General features: G+C 33.6%; 4 protein-coding genes across 5 annotated transcripts; 1 reads left to right on the plus strand and 3 right to left on the minus strand.

The window, feature by feature from the left end:
• Positions 1-83: 83 nt before the first annotated feature.
• On the plus strand, positions 84-5,046 carry LOC110738002 (uncharacterized protein At4g38062-like). The gene is made up of 2 exons (XM_021918366.1): positions 84-861; positions 1,931-5,046. The coding sequence occupies exon 2, from the start codon at positions 2,004-2,006 to the stop codon at positions 4,992-4,994; it is 2,991 nt and encodes a 996-aa protein (XP_021774058.1). The 5' UTR covers positions 84-861; positions 1,931-2,003; the 3' UTR covers positions 4,995-5,046.
• Positions 5,047-5,243: 197 nt separating this feature from the next.
• Positions 5,244-8,047, minus strand: LOC110738012 (magnesium-dependent phosphatase 1-like). The gene is made up of 4 exons (XM_021918372.1): positions 7,864-8,047; positions 6,037-6,208; positions 5,770-5,886; positions 5,244-5,670 (listed from the first exon to the last, which is right to left on the minus strand). Exons 1-4 carry the CDS (start codon positions 7,971-7,973, stop codon positions 5,530-5,532), a joined length of 540 nt encoding a protein of 179 aa, XP_021774064.1. The 5' UTR covers positions 7,974-8,047; the 3' UTR covers positions 5,244-5,529.
• Positions 8,048-8,612: 565 nt separating this feature from the next.
• LOC110737570 (guanosine nucleotide diphosphate dissociation inhibitor At5g09550-like) lies at positions 8,613-12,713 on the minus strand. The gene is made up of 12 exons (XM_021917912.1): positions 12,143-12,713; positions 11,790-11,873; positions 11,518-11,625; positions 11,265-11,437; positions 10,985-11,096; positions 10,482-10,562; positions 10,308-10,370; positions 10,085-10,186; positions 9,819-9,943; positions 9,293-9,503; positions 9,089-9,163; positions 8,613-8,981 (listed from the first exon to the last, which is right to left on the minus strand). The coding sequence occupies exons 1-12, from the start codon at positions 12,194-12,196 to the stop codon at positions 8,928-8,930; spliced, it is 1,242 nt and encodes a 413-aa protein (XP_021773604.1). The 5' UTR covers positions 12,197-12,713; the 3' UTR covers positions 8,613-8,927.
• A 1,080-nt stretch (positions 12,714-13,793) lies between these two features.
• LOC110737577 (MADS-box protein AGL24-like) lies at positions 13,794-17,375 on the minus strand. Of its 2 annotated transcripts, none has more exons than XM_021917921.1 (7): positions 17,141-17,375; positions 16,833-17,039; positions 15,694-15,834; positions 15,517-15,616; positions 14,784-14,825; positions 14,211-14,252; positions 13,794-14,127 (listed from the first exon to the last, which is right to left on the minus strand). In XM_021917921.1, exons 2-7 carry the CDS (start codon positions 17,012-17,014, stop codon positions 14,002-14,004), a joined length of 633 nt encoding a protein of 210 aa, XP_021773613.1. In that variant the 5' UTR covers positions 17,015-17,039; positions 17,141-17,375; the 3' UTR covers positions 13,794-14,001. The 2 variants fall into 2 exon arrangements, with proteins under 2 accessions (XP_021773613.1, XP_021773608.1); XM_021917916.1 differs by having other exon boundaries at positions 17,172-17,374.
• Between the last annotated feature and the right edge of the window lie 436 nt (positions 17,376-17,811).

Raw genomic sequence — 17,811 nt, forward strand, 5'->3', positions numbered from 1 at the left:
TGATGAATTTTTGGCCAGTTTATCTGTCTATGTTATCTCAGGTTTATTTTGATACGGAGTAATTTCCATCATAGTCAGCCAGGGTGCTATTTGTTTTGGACAACCAAATAAAAGTAGTTACAGCCTTACAGGCCTTTTCTTGCCTTTGTGGCCAAAACAATGAGCTTATGAGCCTCAGCTATTCTATCTCATCTCATCAGACATGACAATTTATGGTGATCTTCATTTGATGAAGGCATGTCTCGTCTTTCCAAAGAAATGGGTGTGTTCATTTAAAACATGCACAGTAGTAATAAACTAATAAACCACTGTGTCTAGCAGTTACATTAGCAAAAAATCCCTTAGACACGAGGGTGGAAGGAGGGCCTCTAAGTTCTAATCACTTGGCCAACCTTAATTTTAGTAGTATGATGATACAAATTAGTAACATAATTTCACTCAAGATTTAACAACTTATCCTATAATATAATGAGCTAAATATGCCTATCGTAACTAGAGAATCAATGAGAGGGGTTCGATCCTCACCTTAAATAAATAAGATCCCTAATTTCCCCCTAAACAGTATTATTGACGTTTTTTCAAAACGGAATATTAAAAAAGTTCCTCACATAGGTCTTCTTCCAAAAAATTTCTTCTTTCTCTTACTACTTTTGTTGTACTTTCCTCATTTGAATAAATAAAAAAAAAAAAAAAAAAAAAAAACTACTTTTTTTTTAAAAAAAAATACAGAGTACAATAAAGAAGTTATAGCCGTACTCAAAATTTAAACCAAACACTCCCGCTCTCTCTCTATCTCTCTCTCCTCAAACTCAAATCTCTCTTTGTTCACCCAGATTCACCACTACGCATTGCTCCTCCCAGGTTCTCTTCCGCTCTCTTGCATTTTTCTGTAATTACGCTCACGAAAAAACCCTAATCTTCTGTAGTATGTCTATGTTTATTGATTTTAGTTTAATTTATTCTTGCATTTTATCTTAGCTTTGTGCTTTATAATTAGTACTCCTTAAATTCTTGTTTTGGATTGTTGTTTATAAATGATTTCTAAAGGTCACAAATTTCTATTATGATGATTAACTCTAGGGTTTTTAATTTGGGGGGTTAATAAAAGGGTAAGGGGTTTTTTGATTTTTTTTTTTCCATAAAAATGTGGGGAAATTCCGAAATTGATGGTGGATTTTTATGAAGATGAATGATGGATGACCTGTTAATGGTGAAATCTTTGAAAGCTTAGTACTTTGTAGTGCACATAATTAAAGAAATATTAGATTAGCCAATTTTTATTTATTTATAATTTTTATTCGAAGTGAATGATTCTACATGTTATACAGTATAATGTTTGACCAATTGAAAAATTTATATGAGGGGTAGAAACACAAGATTTATAGCAATTGTACTGGCACCTAATGCGATAATACTATAGACGGGATTTGATTTGAGGTTCTAAATACGGAGTACTACCCAAAGACTTACCACTACGGCGAATTGTAGTTGTATGTTTCAGTTTTCTTGGAAACCTGCCTATTTGAGCTGAACATTGAGTTTAACAGTTTGTTTCTCTTATCCTACTTTGCATACAAGTTTCAAATGGTTTTAGTTTATACAAGTTTCAAATACTGAGACGAGGCTCATTTACCTCGTGTTGTTAAATCTTTATAATTTCTTCGATTTCTTTCTTCGTTCCTTCTGTGTTTGTGAGCGCATTTCTGCAAGTCACACACAAATGCTCGCACATACATGCTAGCAAAAACAGTTTCTGATTTTTTTGTTGTACTACTACTGCTTCTTTGCCTTGCAAGAGCTTCTTTGCTTGTCTATGAAATCTTGATTCAGTACGCTCTTGTCAAGCAGCAGCTCATTAGTTGTTTTTTAATGACACCCTTCTCTTTTACTTTGCCATACATATAATGTGGTTATTTGTTCATCGACTCAGGTTAATGAAAAATCGTCAACATTAGTATATTACTGAAGCAATAATTGGAGCAGTTCAATTTAATCAAAGCAAAATGGATGGAGTGTACAAGGAATTGGAAGAATCAAAAGCAGAATTAGAGAGGCTGAAGGAAGAATATCGAGTCAAAGCTGAACTTGCTGAGAGTCTAAGGAGAGCTCACTCAGACCAACAAGCGAAAAGTCAAGAAGCTAAGTTGCAGATTGATAAGCAGGCAAAGGAACTGAATGAAAAATCAGAGGAGTTGGCCGAATTGAGACAGCTTTATGGAGAGGTCAAATCCAAATTGATTGAAGTGGAATCATCACTTAAGCAAATCAGTTCTGTGAATGATAAGATTCGGATGGATTCTGGTGAGAAAGTGCAGAAGTTGGAAGGGGAAAACAGAAAATTGGTGTCAGCTTTAGAGGAAGCAACAGGAAGAAGTGATGAATTGGAGAAGAAGCTTTGTGCTTGCAGTAAAGAGAATGAAGGTTTGAAAGCCCTTCTATCAGAATCACAGCGGAAGCTTTCTCAAGCAGAAGAAAAAGCCAAAGCAGGAAGAGAATTGATGCACCGAGAGGAAGTTATATCGAAATTGGAGGAGCAAAGCATGAGTGTCCAAGATCAACTGAAATGGAAGAAAGAGCAGTTCCAACATCTTGAAGAAGCTCACAAGCGGCTTCAAGACCTGTTCCAGTCCAGCAAGAAGGAATGGGCATCTGAAAAATCGAATATGTTGGATGAGATGACAGCATTGCAGTTCAAATTGGATTCTCAAATTAGAATCACCGAAAGCCTTGAAACCCGTCTAAAGATGTGCAATCAAGCTCTGGCACATGAAGAAAGCCGAAGGAAGGCATTGGACGTTCAATTGTCAGAATCAAAACAGCGCTTTGAAAATGTTTTATCAGAGTATGAGGATGTAAAAGAAAAGTTTGAAAGCCTCAGCACAAAACGTGATGAAGATATAGCAGTTTTGAGGAACTCTCTTGGGACAAAAGAGATACTATTGAAGGAGATGGAGTACAGGACTACTCACCTTGAGCAAGAGAACAAGGAGCTCCTTGGATCTTTGAAAGAGCTAAGGGAAGCTCAAATTAACAAGAGAAAAGTGGACCCATCTCTCAATAAGATTCGCAACAAGCTGAAAGAGTTGGAGCTGGTGCACGGCAATTGTTCTTTGGCTTTGAAGGAAAAAGAAGCTGAATGGACATTCAAAATGGAGAAGCTGATCGAAGATACAAAGTGTTATGAATTTGAGTTAAAGAGGCAAGGTGAACAGCTAAAGCAACTGAAGATGCAATTAGATGATTGTCACTCTGCAATGAAGGTTTCAGGTGAAGAAACATCCATTCTGCTCTTGATGATGAAGTCAGAACTTTCTGATGCTTACTCAAAGCTCTTCAAGTCAGAGGATCAGATTAAAGCATTCAACAAAGAAAAAGGAGAAAAGATTGCGGTTTCTGCTCAGCGTTTAGAGATGGGAGATTGCTCTCCTGTGGAAGACCAAGCTCATGGGGCACAGGCGCATCAGGAGATTGCAATGATGGCTGAAAAGCTGGAATCAATAAAGCTATTGGAAGAGCGTAGTAACTTTTTGGAATGCACTCTTGCAGAGCACAAAAAGATGCTTGAAGAGTCATCAAACTGCCAACTGCACTTGAAAGAACAAGTTAGTCAGATGGAGGTTTCTCTCAAAAATCTTTCCACTGCTCTAGAAAAGTCGAATTCTGAATTGGCTGCAAAGATAAGTGAGGCTACACAAACAGAGATGGAACTGCAATTATGGAAATCTAAAGCAGAAAGCTTTAGAACTTGCCTTGAACAAAGCCAGGAGGCCTTTAAGCAAATGGAGAAGTCCCTTCTTGAAAAAGTTGAGACAGAACAATGTCTTAAAAAAGAGAACAGTGCTTTGCAAAGCAAATTGAAAGAAGAAGAGCAGAAAATTATGGATCTCCAGCAAAATATTGATTCTCTTGATCAAAAGTTGATGCAAAAAGAAGCAGCTACAGAGGCAATGAAATTGGAGGTGGTAGAAGCTTACAAGAAAGGCGAGCACTATGTCAAAATCCTAAAAGAAAGAGATGCCATAGTTGAAAACCTTCAAAAAGAGATAGAAGCAGTGGAAGAACAATCCATGAGAAGGGAATCAGAAGCAGCTAAATCTGCCAAGCTAGAAGCAGAGTACAAGTACAAACTTGAAAAGGAAGAGCTGAGTAAGACCATCACAGCAGAAAGGGATGCTGCAGTTAGATACCTTCAAAAAGAGATTGAAGCATTGGAGGAACAATCCGTGAAAAGGGAATCAATAGCAGCTGAATCTGCCAGGCTACAAGCAAAAAACGAGTATGAACTTGAAAAGAAAGAATTGTGTAGGACCATCACAGAAGAAAAGGATGAGCAGTTAAGGTGTATCCAGAGTTTTGCTTCATCTTTACAACAGGATTTCATGGAATTGGTTCTCTATACCTTCTCACAAGGTATAGAAAACGTGGTTAAGATTGTTGCACTTCAAGATGCTTTACAGAAGTCTGAATCCCACGTGAAGACTGAAGTGAAAATGAAGAATGATGCAATTGAAGGACTGAAAAACGAGGTCAGTACTCTGCATGGAAGGATTTTGCTTCAAGAGGATTCTTTACTTCACTCAAAACAATCAGCTAAAGAGCTTGAAGCTCAGTTAGAGTTTAAGAAGCTGGACACCGAGAAATTGTCAAACAAGTTAAAGGAGGAACATGATAAGTGGAAAGAACTCATGGAAGAACTCAAACAAGAGAAAGAGGTTGCTACAACTAGCATCAAAAGGCTGTCTTCTGAACGGGATAACCTGCTCATGTACTCTGAAGAAATCTGTGAGCAAGTTGGCCATTTTTGTTCAGAAGATGTAAAGCTTGAGGGAATGTTGAGAAAATTGTTGCAGACTTCTGATTTGGATGATATTTTGACATCAGTTGATGACCTTGATGTAATATCAAATAGAATTTCTGACTCTGTGCTTATAGAAATGAAGAAGGAAGTCGAAGCAACCCGTGATAGATCACCACTACGTGAGATTAACCATTAGTAGCTTACTAGCTTCTGATACGAAATTTTTAAGTCATTCTTTCAATGCCTTATCTGTATAACAAGTTACTGGATAGTTGTTGTCAGCACTTAATGGTAACAAGAACATGTTTTTCACTTGTATCAATATTTGAACGAGAATTTTACAATTAAATGAATGCATCTGTACTTGTTGCTTAATCAAATTTGCTAGTGGTTAAAACAAGCCACAACATAAACAACTACAAGAGCTCTGGAAAAATAGCAAGGCTTTGTCACAAACGCTCTATCCATTGGAAATCATTGCTCATGTTTTACACATAGTAGCAGACTTTGCAGTATAGTAGAATTGTTTTTTTTCTTCTGGTCAAATAATATAATTGCATTCCTCTGTAACAAAAAAAAAATAATACCAGTGCTTCATAGCAATTTCAAGTCACAAATCAATATTGTCAAGATGTCAACGCTGTAAGTTGATACAAAATGACAGCTCCAATTCTCCCATCGCCCTTCTATTAAATCTGAGGGTTGGATTTAGCTCACTAAGAACAGACAATTCACTTCTTCTTGTTCTTTCCAGACGACCCTGCTTTATCAGAAGCCTTAGATTTTTGAGAAAACTCCACCAAACCTTGTCGAAATGCTTGCTGATTAACCCCATTATCAACCAATATGCTTGTCGCACCCATATTATTAATCTGGATTTAAAACATAAACAAACCTCAATTACTTAAGAAATTTGATCATATAATGTACAAAGAAGTGAGTAAAAGAATGAGATGAGGCAAAAACTTTACCGCTTTAATGTTCCTATCTTCATCATCAAAGAAAAGCATGTCAGTATAGGGGATCCTTGTCCTCCTATGAATTCTCTGAAAGTGTTCCGTCTTGTGTGTCCAACTGGAAAAAATTTCCTAGGTTAACAGAGGAGAAAACTAATAATTGTGAGAAAGAGCACATATTCTCCTAGTAATTTATCTTTGACCATTTAATCAGACAACTATGCAATGAACATAATACCAGTATTGAAGACGGAATTGGACAAAATATTATTTCACTCTCACCTGAGCAACAAACATTGACTGGATGCCTAACTTGTCAAGAAATGTCTTGGCTATGTCAGGAGTTGGTGATCTAGAAGCTATAGCAACATCAATACCCTTGTCCTTCAGAGCATACAATATACCTTTTACATGAGGATACAATGATGGCATTTCTCTTTTGGAGCGGCATTCACTGTGATAAAAATCAGGAAAAAAATTACTAAATGTCTATCTAATTTTAAAATTGTCAACACCGAGCATGCACATAATCACAAAAGTAGGACATTAGAAGACATTTAGATCCGATACATAGTGATCTTTATCCTCCACCCCAGGTAAAGAACCCTGTATATGTTGTGCTATTCTGATCTGATATGAGATATAGAATGCTAAAATGAGAAGAACAGAGTAGACACTGGTCCAAAAGAGAAGCAGAAGGGCATTATGCAAAGGATAATAATGCCTCACTGAAATACTTCGTATTAATTACTTAGCGTCTTAGTGAGATATGTTTTCTAAAGCACAAAAATGAAAAAGTTTGCACACTGGCTATCTTTCATTCTTGAATATAGTTACTTATATTATACATACCAAATATCAAAGGTGGAAACAAACCAAGATACAAAAATTAGGACAGAAAAATGCCTTGCATATATTTCTAGAATAAAGGTTTAACCAATACCATACAGGGCGAATATACAAATCAAGCAATTACTTAGTAGTACTGTAAGAGAACCCTCCAAACCAGGAAAGAAACAATTTATAGCTTATCGAATTCCAAGTTGCCAATTGCCCTAACAAAACCATCTTCAATATTAGATTCTCTGTAGTCAAAAGAAATGGAGAATGCTATTTATTTGTCCCCCTTTCCCCAAGCTCTCTTTCCTTCTTTCTGTTAGTGCCACCCACTAGGAAACAATGTATTGAGAAGCCAATGGAGAATACAAACCTTAGCTGCTGGATACATCATTGTCATATCATGATTCGAAAGCTAGGTTATCCCTTACCTTTTCCATTGCTAACTACAGAAAACTTTCACACTCTACGCCCTCGCCCCGACTCCCCCCCCCCCCCCTCCAAACTTCCCAACAAGGGGGTGAACAAAATAAAATTCACACCAAAGATTCTTATGTCACGAGAGTGAGGGATAACTCAAGTGGTTAGAGATTCCAGGAGATGTTGGGATTGATTCTCACCCCGGCGTTTTGGCTCTGTAAGCACCAAAAAAAAAAAAAAAAGATTCTTATGTCACAAATCAGATGTGCTCTTCCATTTGGTCACTTGAAACAACTGTTATGAATGTTATTCTGAACCACTAACTAGTCACATGAACCAATCGACCTACAACTCCACAATAACTTTCCTATATTCCGTTTTCAACCAAAACACATTAATAAGTGATTAGTTTTAGCATTCCTTAATCTGAAGGGTTTGCATCCTAGGAACATTAAGTTGTAAAGTTGTCATGTAGGATTATAAATATTAAATATAGTAAAAAAAAATGTTATGATACAAGAAGTTCATAACTTTCCTATCAGAATAACATTCAACTTCTCAGATTATAGTTCTCTAAAATGAAGCAAACATATGAAAAAAAAAAATAAAAATTGAAGCACTAATATTAGTCGGCAATTTAACAATTAGCAAGATTTCCAATAATCTGATAATAAGAAGTTAAATTAAAAATAAAATGAGGGAATCAATGCAAAGAGAAAGAATTATAACTAAAAATGAGAAATTATAGAGCAAAATTCTTACTTTGAGTTATTTGTAATTTCATAATTTGATTATACAATGAAAGTCAAAAGATAAACAAGTTTTATTACAAAAAAAGTGAAGAAAGTATACCAGTAGAAAGGCCAGATAGTATAATCGAGATCAAAGACAACCAATTTGGGAAGAACTTGGAACAAATTTATGGTTTGCAGAACTTCTGTTTTGACCCTTTCATCTCCCATATTCTCTCTCTTCTTCCCCAATTTTCTGGGCTTACTTCCTACGCTCAACCTCCAAAATGGTAGGTCGTCAAATGTTAATATCGGATACATAAATGTTTGGTAAATGACTTTTGGCTTTATTGGTTATGGATTTTTTTTACGGTGTAGTTATCTTATATGATCGAAATTTTTAACTGTATACTCCATATAAAAGGTGGATAATTATTTCTAATTGCGAAATTAAGATCCCATAAAAATTAGAGATGATTGGAAAATTGGTCATGTTTTTATATTTATTGGGTGTTTAGAGAAGTACAAGGGCGATTGGTGATGAGAATTAATTTTAAGATTTCATAGAATTGGGAATAAAGCTCTTACCACTTAATCTACCATTCACTCTCAAATTTTAACATGAGCTATGTTTAAGTAAAAATTACTTGGAAAATATTCACGTAACAACTTTATGATGTTAATTTTTATAATTGAGAACAACACTTAAATCTTTCGCTTGAAAGCATGATGCATATGCTCTCAAAATGACTTGTAATTCAAAGTAAAATCACAAATAGTTCGAAAACACTAAAGTGAAAAAAAGAGCACGAATTTGTGATAAAAGGCTACATTAATATTCTGATCAAAAGAACATGAAACACATATGATGAAGTAGAGGTATGTTTTTTCTATTTTTAATTTAGTGTTCTTTTTTTGAACGATATGCTATTTAGAAAACGGGATGCATATCATGCACTCGCTTGTATGATCTAATTTGTTACAAAAATGTAGTACATAATAAAGTTGCAGTACATTAATTTAGCAAAACTTAAGTTTTACAGATACATCAAAAAAAATTGAACATACACTTTATCTAGCAAAAGGAGGAAGGACAATTGAAAAAAATGGTAGGCTAAGCGATCTTTGAGTACTTTATGCTAGCTTTTAAACACCACAAATAGCCAATATTACTTAAGAAACCACTCATTCTTCAGGAGTAGCACTTGCAGCATTGAGGTCCACAGTGAGATCAAGTTCCTGAGACATGTTACAGACCACATGAACAAAGAACAAACGAATGCGCGAGCACACACAATAACACAGACAGTGGTTAACAATGACAATGAAATTGGTAGAACATTCACCTTTCCAGTAATTTTGCTGTACAGCGCGATCACATCCTTCACAGTAGACTCGAAGTGTGTTGTTGCATCATAACTCTGCAGGAAGTTCAATCAGTATATGTACTGCTTAATTACGTATAACAAATTAAAATCTCTTACTCTAAACAATAAGCTAAGAATGCTGTTATAGTATTATACAGGTTGTCTGTCAGGTTTAGAACTTACAGTAGATATGAAGCAGCTATCAGATTCAGGCTGGTTTGTAGGCTCATATCTATCATATGTATCGAAAAATATCTCATCTACCGGTCCAAGAAGATCGATGCCAGGATTTAGCTCAGCCTCTGGGTTATCAGTCTCAGCTTCAGTTGTAACAAATGCAATGTGTTTCCCACTAGCAGCAACATTATGAGTGTAAGAGCAGCAGAATACATACCTGAAAAAATACCAGTTAATATTAGAATGGTCATATACTTATCTACACAGGACAATTAGGCATCATTCTTTCCACTTGAAAATATGTTGTCTGAATTTATTAGCTCTTGTACAAACTTGTTTTTCCTTATTAGAACTTATTGAGCCTTAATTATCGGCACTCATTTTAGTTGTGACTTGAACTTGGGTAGAAATTACTCGTATATCATAACTCTATGAGATAATAGTCATAGTACACAATATAGAAGTACTACAAACTGCCTTTGCAACACAGGAAATTGAATTGATGAGCAAAATGATTTCAGATTTCACATACATGTCTGATTTTCGACCAAGTTGCTTCTGTGGCAGGATCACCTGAACTGAGTGTGAATCTTTGGTTTCTGGGATTGGGTGACTCATTATACATATAGCACGCGTTACTCTTCCAACCTTACATGCCTGTTACACCCAAAAACAGAATACATATCGAAATTATATGTCTCATCAAATGTCCCTTAAGAATGATCAGAATATTTGCACTTTATCTTGAATAAGAAAATTAACATAATGGCATAAATATGTTTCATTTTGAGAGCTTGCCTTATCAGGTAGATATGATGGATCACAAACAATTTTCTTGCATTTAGCAGTTTCTCCTTCAGAGGATACTCCAATTGCTTTCCCACTATCATCAAAAACTACCTGTCATCCAAAAGAATATCACACTCTATACAGTATATTATCTTTCATTCAGACTAGATACACACAAATTTTCCTCGAAATGATGTTACTCAAAGAACAAATGTTGTAGCACAATAGATACCGAACAATCTGGCTTGTTGAGCATGTAGGTTCCACCATAAACTGCGCTTAAACGAGCAAATCCCTGTCAGGGAAAGCAGAGAACATCAGAGCTGTGTCATGTGGGAGAATAACATACAAAATATCATGGCAGGAAAACAAAAAAAAAAAAAAAAAAAAAAAAAGGCTTAGTTACCTGAGGCAATTCTCCAAGTCCATACAGTGGATAGATGTAAGGAGATCCTCCTTGAAATCGAGCCAAAGACTCTGCATATAACTTTCAAAACAAAAGTCCAATATGATTAGCAGCAAATTCACATTAGTCACTCAAAGTCAGAAACATTACAATTAAGTATCTGAAAACAGAAATCCAAAACATTCATATTGCATAAACACCAATAAATCTAATAAGATAGCATACAAAATTCAGCATAACCAAGCAAATTCTTTAACGGTAGCATCAGTTCTTAGACCGTGTAAAGTCAGATGAACACGCGCATGACACAAACACTATACATGCATATTAACCTTGCTAGGGAAAGAAGTAAGCTCCTATGAGCAGAATGAGCTTTTTAATGACAACCTGAACAGGTTTTTCTATGCAAATGTAAATCCATGATTATGTTGCTTATACATGAGAAATGAGTTCATACATACAAAATGAGTAAATTAGTGCTCGAAAAGGGGCACGAGTGTCACCTTCATTCTCTTCACGAAATCTATGGCAGGTTGATCCAAGTAACTATCATCCAGATAAAGTGCCAAGGCATGACCAATGAAATCAATTGTATCATCCTCTAACCCATATTTTCTACACCAAACAAGGAAAAAATTTAGGCAAATATGGCTATTTGCGCTTTTTCATTAACAATATTATTAACATTAGAGCTATTAATTAACATTTCCTTAGACTAATAGTCACAGCTTTCATAGACAAAAGAACAGAATTCAAAAATCAAAGTGAAGGATGAAATATTACGAAATAAGATCTCTTGCAGTAATCTTGTTCAAATCCAACCCTTCGTGAGACTTAGGATCATTATCTTCATAATCTTGCACATAAATAAAGAACTTTCTAGCTCGTCTCTTTTCGAAAAGCCCCATCAAAGGGGACTTCAGAGCTTCAACATCTGTAGCAGGCACCTTGTAAATCTGCAAGAACCATTTTAAGTTAGAATTTCGACATTTTTCATGAAGTAACACAACATCAGGAAAATTTTTGTATAATGTACCTTGCCTTTGTTGTACACAAAGCTACCATCCACTGCCTTAAAATTAAGATATTTAGTGACATCGGTGTGGATGAGTATACGAACCAATACTTCATTCGCCATCATGAACTACATGTAAAATGAGCGCGATAATAAATAACTTAACATATACAAAGTAGCAAAGATTACGAACATGTTACATGTTTATTACATGTTTACGAAGAATTTTATTAGGTTAGATGATTAAAATTGATGTACGTACGTGTTTAATTAAAATGATGGTACGTACGTACCTTAGGTATCATGTCAACATTGTACTCTTTGCTTGGACCTAAGCTTTCCGGAGGCTTGTCATCACCCCTAAAGCGCTTCCAAAGCTATTTCAGAAGCAGTAAAGAATTATTATTGGTGCCTAAACATAAATGTTAAAGGGAATTTGCATTTCGTAAAGAAAATGTTGACTTCATTACATTCGACTTCATAAATGGTACAACTAGAACTAATTTTTACTCATTTTATCATTTTAGGGAGCCCCATGTGAACAAATGAGTGAGATTGTAACACGTAGATGGTACAACCTGTTATATGTGTATTATGTATAATCACGCGATTAGGGGACATTATTAAGGTGTATTGGGAAATTTACCTGATTGAGATTGAGAGAAGTTGAAGCTCCTCCATAATAGTCATTCCTGTCCATATGTAAGACCTGTTTCAAGTCCAAATAAAGAATTTAATTTTAAAATGTTCATGATTTCATTTAAACTTATGTAAAAGTTTTTCTATTGTTTTATCATATACATTATGATTTTTCATCCAAAAAAAGGTAATTTTAAGCTTTACAAATTGATATTTAAAAAAAAAAAAAATTGTGTCAATCAATATTAACTTTAACATTACTCCAATACCCTTAAAAATGTTCCGCCATTAATAAAGTTGGATACTCTAAATCATACCCCTTTTTGTCTTTTAAAATTATAAGGCCTTACAAAAAATATGATTGTACATTAAGAATTTCAAATCCACTTACATCATTACCCCAGTAAAACTACAAATAAAAAAAAAAAAACTCCAGGAAACAATTACATCAAAATGACAATAATAATGATAGAGTCTTGGTTGAGTTGGTCCATTAACAAATAATAACGACAACAATAACATCGAAGATAAATTGAAGTTGAAAGGTTATAGAGAATTACTTTAAGGCCATCAACGGAAAGAAGACCACTGAGGATGCATTCCTTAAGACCAGTACCAAGAACAATTACATCGTACTCTTCATCCATGATTACCAATTCAGCTTTTATCTCACTTTCAATTAATTATTAATTAAACTCAGAGAATCAATTAATGATAGGATTAAAACTGTAATTATGTTGTTGACTTGTTGAGGAATTAAGGATTAGTAATTTGGATTAATTGATGTAATCCAAAAAAAACAAAGAAAGAAATGGTGTAGGAAAATAGAAGAAAAACGGGGTGTAACGAAAAAAGCGTTACATCATGAAAAGTTGAGGAAAATTCTCAAATGCCAAAAATGACCTATATCCCTTTGAATGTTTGGCGTCAAATCAGCCGTTTTACCACCCTATTTACTCATTATCTTTTAAATTTACCACCTCTAATTTGAGGCTGATCCCCCCAAACTATGGACCTATAGTAGTAGATTAGTAGTCATGTACTCATGTTTGACAAAACGTAATTATAAAATCAATTGTTAGTCGTAATAATAGATGTTAAATACTAGAGTAATTATATTTGTGAAGATGGATACAAAGTATATCGGAGTAAAAATTACTACCTCCGTTATAGGTTATGTGCAACGATTAGACATTTTCGCTCTCTGTTTTATGTCAAATCGTTGCACACAACCTGTAACGGAGGTAATAGATAAGGATCTCAACTCTAGTCGTTGTGATTTAGGGTTCATATCGGATTGACATGTATGAGTAATTAATCCGACAAATAACAACAATAAAATTATACCCAAAAAAAATAAACAATAAAAAAATCAAGAAAAATAAAACTTTTTTAGCAAAAATTCTTGTGATGGAAGTACCATTTATAATGTATATTGTCGTTACATTTACATAATAAATATCTTCCTGTCATGCAAATGTGCAATGCAAGGTTTCAAAATGAGACCATACTAATATGCTATATGAAAGATTGTGTATGTCCTAATGTCCTGTACTCCTAATCACTATTACATGATTTACATGTTACATCTAAGAATTTATTATGCAACTTCAAATCACACCTGTGGTTGAAGTTTAGTTGTCCGAACTCAAAACCAAGGATCAAATCTCATTTGCATTATTATTGTTGTCCTCTCTTTCTACAAAGTGCAAACAATTGACACGTAAACTAAACAAAAAATATGGTCGAAGTTTACAATAGAGAGAACAAATTTTATTGGTATAAATATACATACACCTCACCTTATTTTATTGAATTAAAGGGGTTAAAAAAAATGCAAATAATTAAGTGTTGAATTCAAGGGTATTAAATAAACCCTAGTCTAAGATTAGTGTCAAAAGAAACACTATTATTCGGAATGTGATTATGCTCAGGAAATAGTGCTAGTTGTTGCCCCGAAGCATGTGATTTGCCTTCAATGGCATTCTTAATCTGCACATATTAATATTAACATGAGCCTTGACAAAATGATTAAATTTTTAACTGAAAGTAATTGAACATATTCACAACATTACCTTCTGATTCAAATCCTTGTTGTTCTCAATCAATTTGTTTTCCTGGAGGTTTTTAGAATAAAGTTTAAACATATCCCACTTAAACACACATTTTTAATAGAATCTACTAATTAAAATATAAGCAACAATCTGCGATTATGTAACTACCAAAATCTACTATTGTATGAGCCATCACAAGGAAATGTACTCGACTGAGTTAAAAGTTAAAATCCGTGTTAATTGTAATTGGTGCATATGTACCGGATGAAAACTATAGGAGCATGGGCAACTTACCTACCTACCCCTAGGTATGCAACATCCATAGTTTTGAACAAAGTAGGTGACTTAGCTTGTTATAATACAGCCATATAAGAATTTTGCAAGTACATACACCAACACATATAAAATGCAATTTTCTCTTAGCCACAACTCCAACAGAAAAAACTACCACAGTCCAAAGAACATGTAATATCTTCTTCTTTTAGACAGTTCTAATAATCTTATTCATTTGCATTTGTAACAAATCAAGGCCTTAAAAATACTTGTACATAAATAAAATAGGTATAAGTATAATTCAAGAAAAAAGGAGTTCACCTTTCGTTTAAGATCTGTGACCATTCTCAGAAGCTTGTCATCCTATAATCAATAACAAAAACAAGGTTTAGGTGAATAGAAAACAAGCACTGATTATCAATGAAACGCGTATGGAAAAAATGTAATAATTCGGAAAAGAATGCATTAATACACTCTTGGCCTTTCTTTAGTCCGGTTACTTGAACTAATTAGCTACTTATTAAAAATGTGTGATTGCTCAAGTGTTTAAGAAAACAACACCAAACAATTAGTCAAGAAGACAAGAAGTCTGTTTTCTTATCTATGGCTTTACAAGTCACAAATAATCAACTTTAACCTCATTGTTCTACTAGCAGCATACAAAATCAAGCTAAGTCATTGTATATATATATTAAAGGTCTGTTCTCATACGTTTATTTTCAGTTCAGTCTATGTGAATGGGCCCTAAGTGTGTTAAATATTGTTAGATTTTATAATGTAATTAAAAACATCAAAAAGCAACTAATCATCTTAAATTATGTGTTGTGACAAGTATCTAAACTAATATATATGCAACTATGGTGCGAGTGAGGAATATATAGCTAAAGTGGTTAGAGATTTCTTCTCAATTTTCAGGAGATCTTGAAATCGATTCTCACCTCTGTCTTTGTGGCTCTCTAAACATCAAATATATATATATATATATATATATATATATATATATATATATATATATATGCAACTATGGTAGAAATTCACTAGCTAGCTTACCAACCTTCATTCGACGAACACAAGTAAAAGCTTTCTCAATTTGTCTCTCAAGCTTAACAAGTTCTTCAAAACCTAACCCTTCTAGATCTTCTCCTTTCAACCGTCTGTCATCAAACAAAAGCTAATCGTGAATGTGCAATGTTGATCTATGAAACTAAGTGCAGAATATAGGAAGAAATACCTTAATTCTTGCCTTTTGTCTTCAACTTCCTTGCTTACAACAGCACAATCATCCTCCAAAAACACAGGATAAGGATCAAGCTGCTCATCATCAGGAAGTTTTTCTGTGTGTCTCATATACCTTTGAATAACTCGAGTCACCCTTATTTTTAGAACAAAGATTAAAATTGTTAGTTACATCTATACACCAGAATCAGTATCAAGTACTGTATTCAATTATGTTTCTACAAACAGAAATGGTTGTGCACATTTTGACTACTCCGGTCTGTTCAAAGATTTAAAGTGTTATCTTCGTTGAATTTTGACTTATCTGATCTTATTTATACTTTTTTTAATTAACCGGTCTTAAATTGACCATACCTTATTTGATCTACAGTATTTAAACTTATTTTTAAATATTCATCCATATTTAGCTCTGCTTTCTTCACCTTAAACAAGGCATTAATATTATTATAGTCTAATCAAATCTTTCAAGATATATTGTAAAAAGCCTAGACGGTTTTGGTTTGGTTGGATCAAAATCAATCTTTCCGGGTTTGAATTTTTCTAGTGTTACATGATTCTTTTTGGTATAGTTTAATATGACTTCAATAACAAGAAATAAGTTTCTAAAATAAGATGAAGTGAAGTAGTGAACTAATCTTTAATCAAAAATTATATTTACAGACATAATAAATATTATAGTTATCAAAAACAAAAAAAAACAAAAAAAAATCTGATCTTTTCTTTTTTTGCTCTCCTTAATTTATCAATTGTAATAGGTGAAGATTCAAATCCAACCTTAGATTTTGTACTGTAGAACAATAGGGTAGCTAGTACGGACTTATTAAATTAAAAAATAAATAAATAAACCTAGATTAGCTAGCTTCATTTCCAGATTTTCTACTGTATACACATTAGGTCAAATCATCATACTACATACATTCTGATTTTTCCCAGATTTTCCTCTAAAGTTTTTTCAACTTTTAATTTCCTCTTCAACTACTCCATTTCATGATTTTTTCTTATTTTATTTTTAATTAAGAATATAAATAAAGAAATTAAATTTCAGACAAAAATATAGATGAAAATGCAAATCATAAAATTTAAAAAAAATAATAAGTTAAAAACAAAAATAGGAGAGAGAGAGAAAAATTAAACCTTGAAGTGGAGAATTCATAGAGTTTGTCAGAAGAAGAGAAGACAATGAGAGCAATTTCAGCATCACAAAGAGTTGAAAGTTCTTGAGCTTTCTTAATAAGACCTTTTCTCCTCTTTGAAAATGTTACTTGCCTTGCTGCTATATTTTCTATCTTCTTGATCTGTATTCTTGATCTCACCATGTTTTTTTAATCGGCTCGACGGCTCCTATGATTAATTAATTCATAATTAGACACACGAAAAAGAAAAAAATTAAGTTAATTAATGGGTTTGAAAAAAAAGAAATAAAAAAGAAAAAGATATAGTACATAAAAACTGCGTTCAGGATAAGCTAAGTACCGCCACAAAGAAGAACAACAATAACAATAACAGTAACAACAAATTGTTAACGTGTTTAGTAACGGTAATAAAAGGAACGAGCTGAGGTTGTTTTCGAAAGACTCAATAGAAAAGTAATTGAAAGATTTATTTTGAGCTAGGTAGCTATCTTTGCAAAATCTAAATCTTGCCATATTTAAAAGAAAACCAAGAAGAAGAGGTAACCCTAGAAGGAAAGGAATGAAGAAATATGAGAGGAGCATAATCAAAAGCAAAAAGGTATAATGGGGCCAATGAATATGACATTGGTATAATTATATGATAAGGATTGGGCAAAGTGGTCTGATTATTAGGGCAAAAAGAAAACTATTTGTGTTTTTAATTGGCCCTTGAACAATCTAATGGAGCCACAGTATCATTGGACTCGATCGTTGAGTCATTATACTACTGGTGACCTAGAGGAAGAAAAGGGTCAAGGGAGGAAAGATGACAAGGAGAATACCTATTGGTGAGTTCAAACAACGGGTCGATTCTTATCTATGGTCTACTCTGTCATAATTTTTATTTTTTTCTTCTCAGTCATTATACCATTATGTATCAAAAATTTTAATTTCATAAATTTTATATTTTTACATACTATTGTGTACCAAATTTTTAGATT

This window comes from Chenopodium quinoa, unplaced genomic scaffold (genome assembly GCF_001683475.1).
Source record: "Chenopodium quinoa cultivar QQ74 unplaced genomic scaffold, ASM168347v1, whole genome shotgun sequence".
Classification (NCBI taxonomy): domain Eukaryota; kingdom Viridiplantae; phylum Streptophyta; class Magnoliopsida; order Caryophyllales; family Amaranthaceae; genus Chenopodium; species Chenopodium quinoa.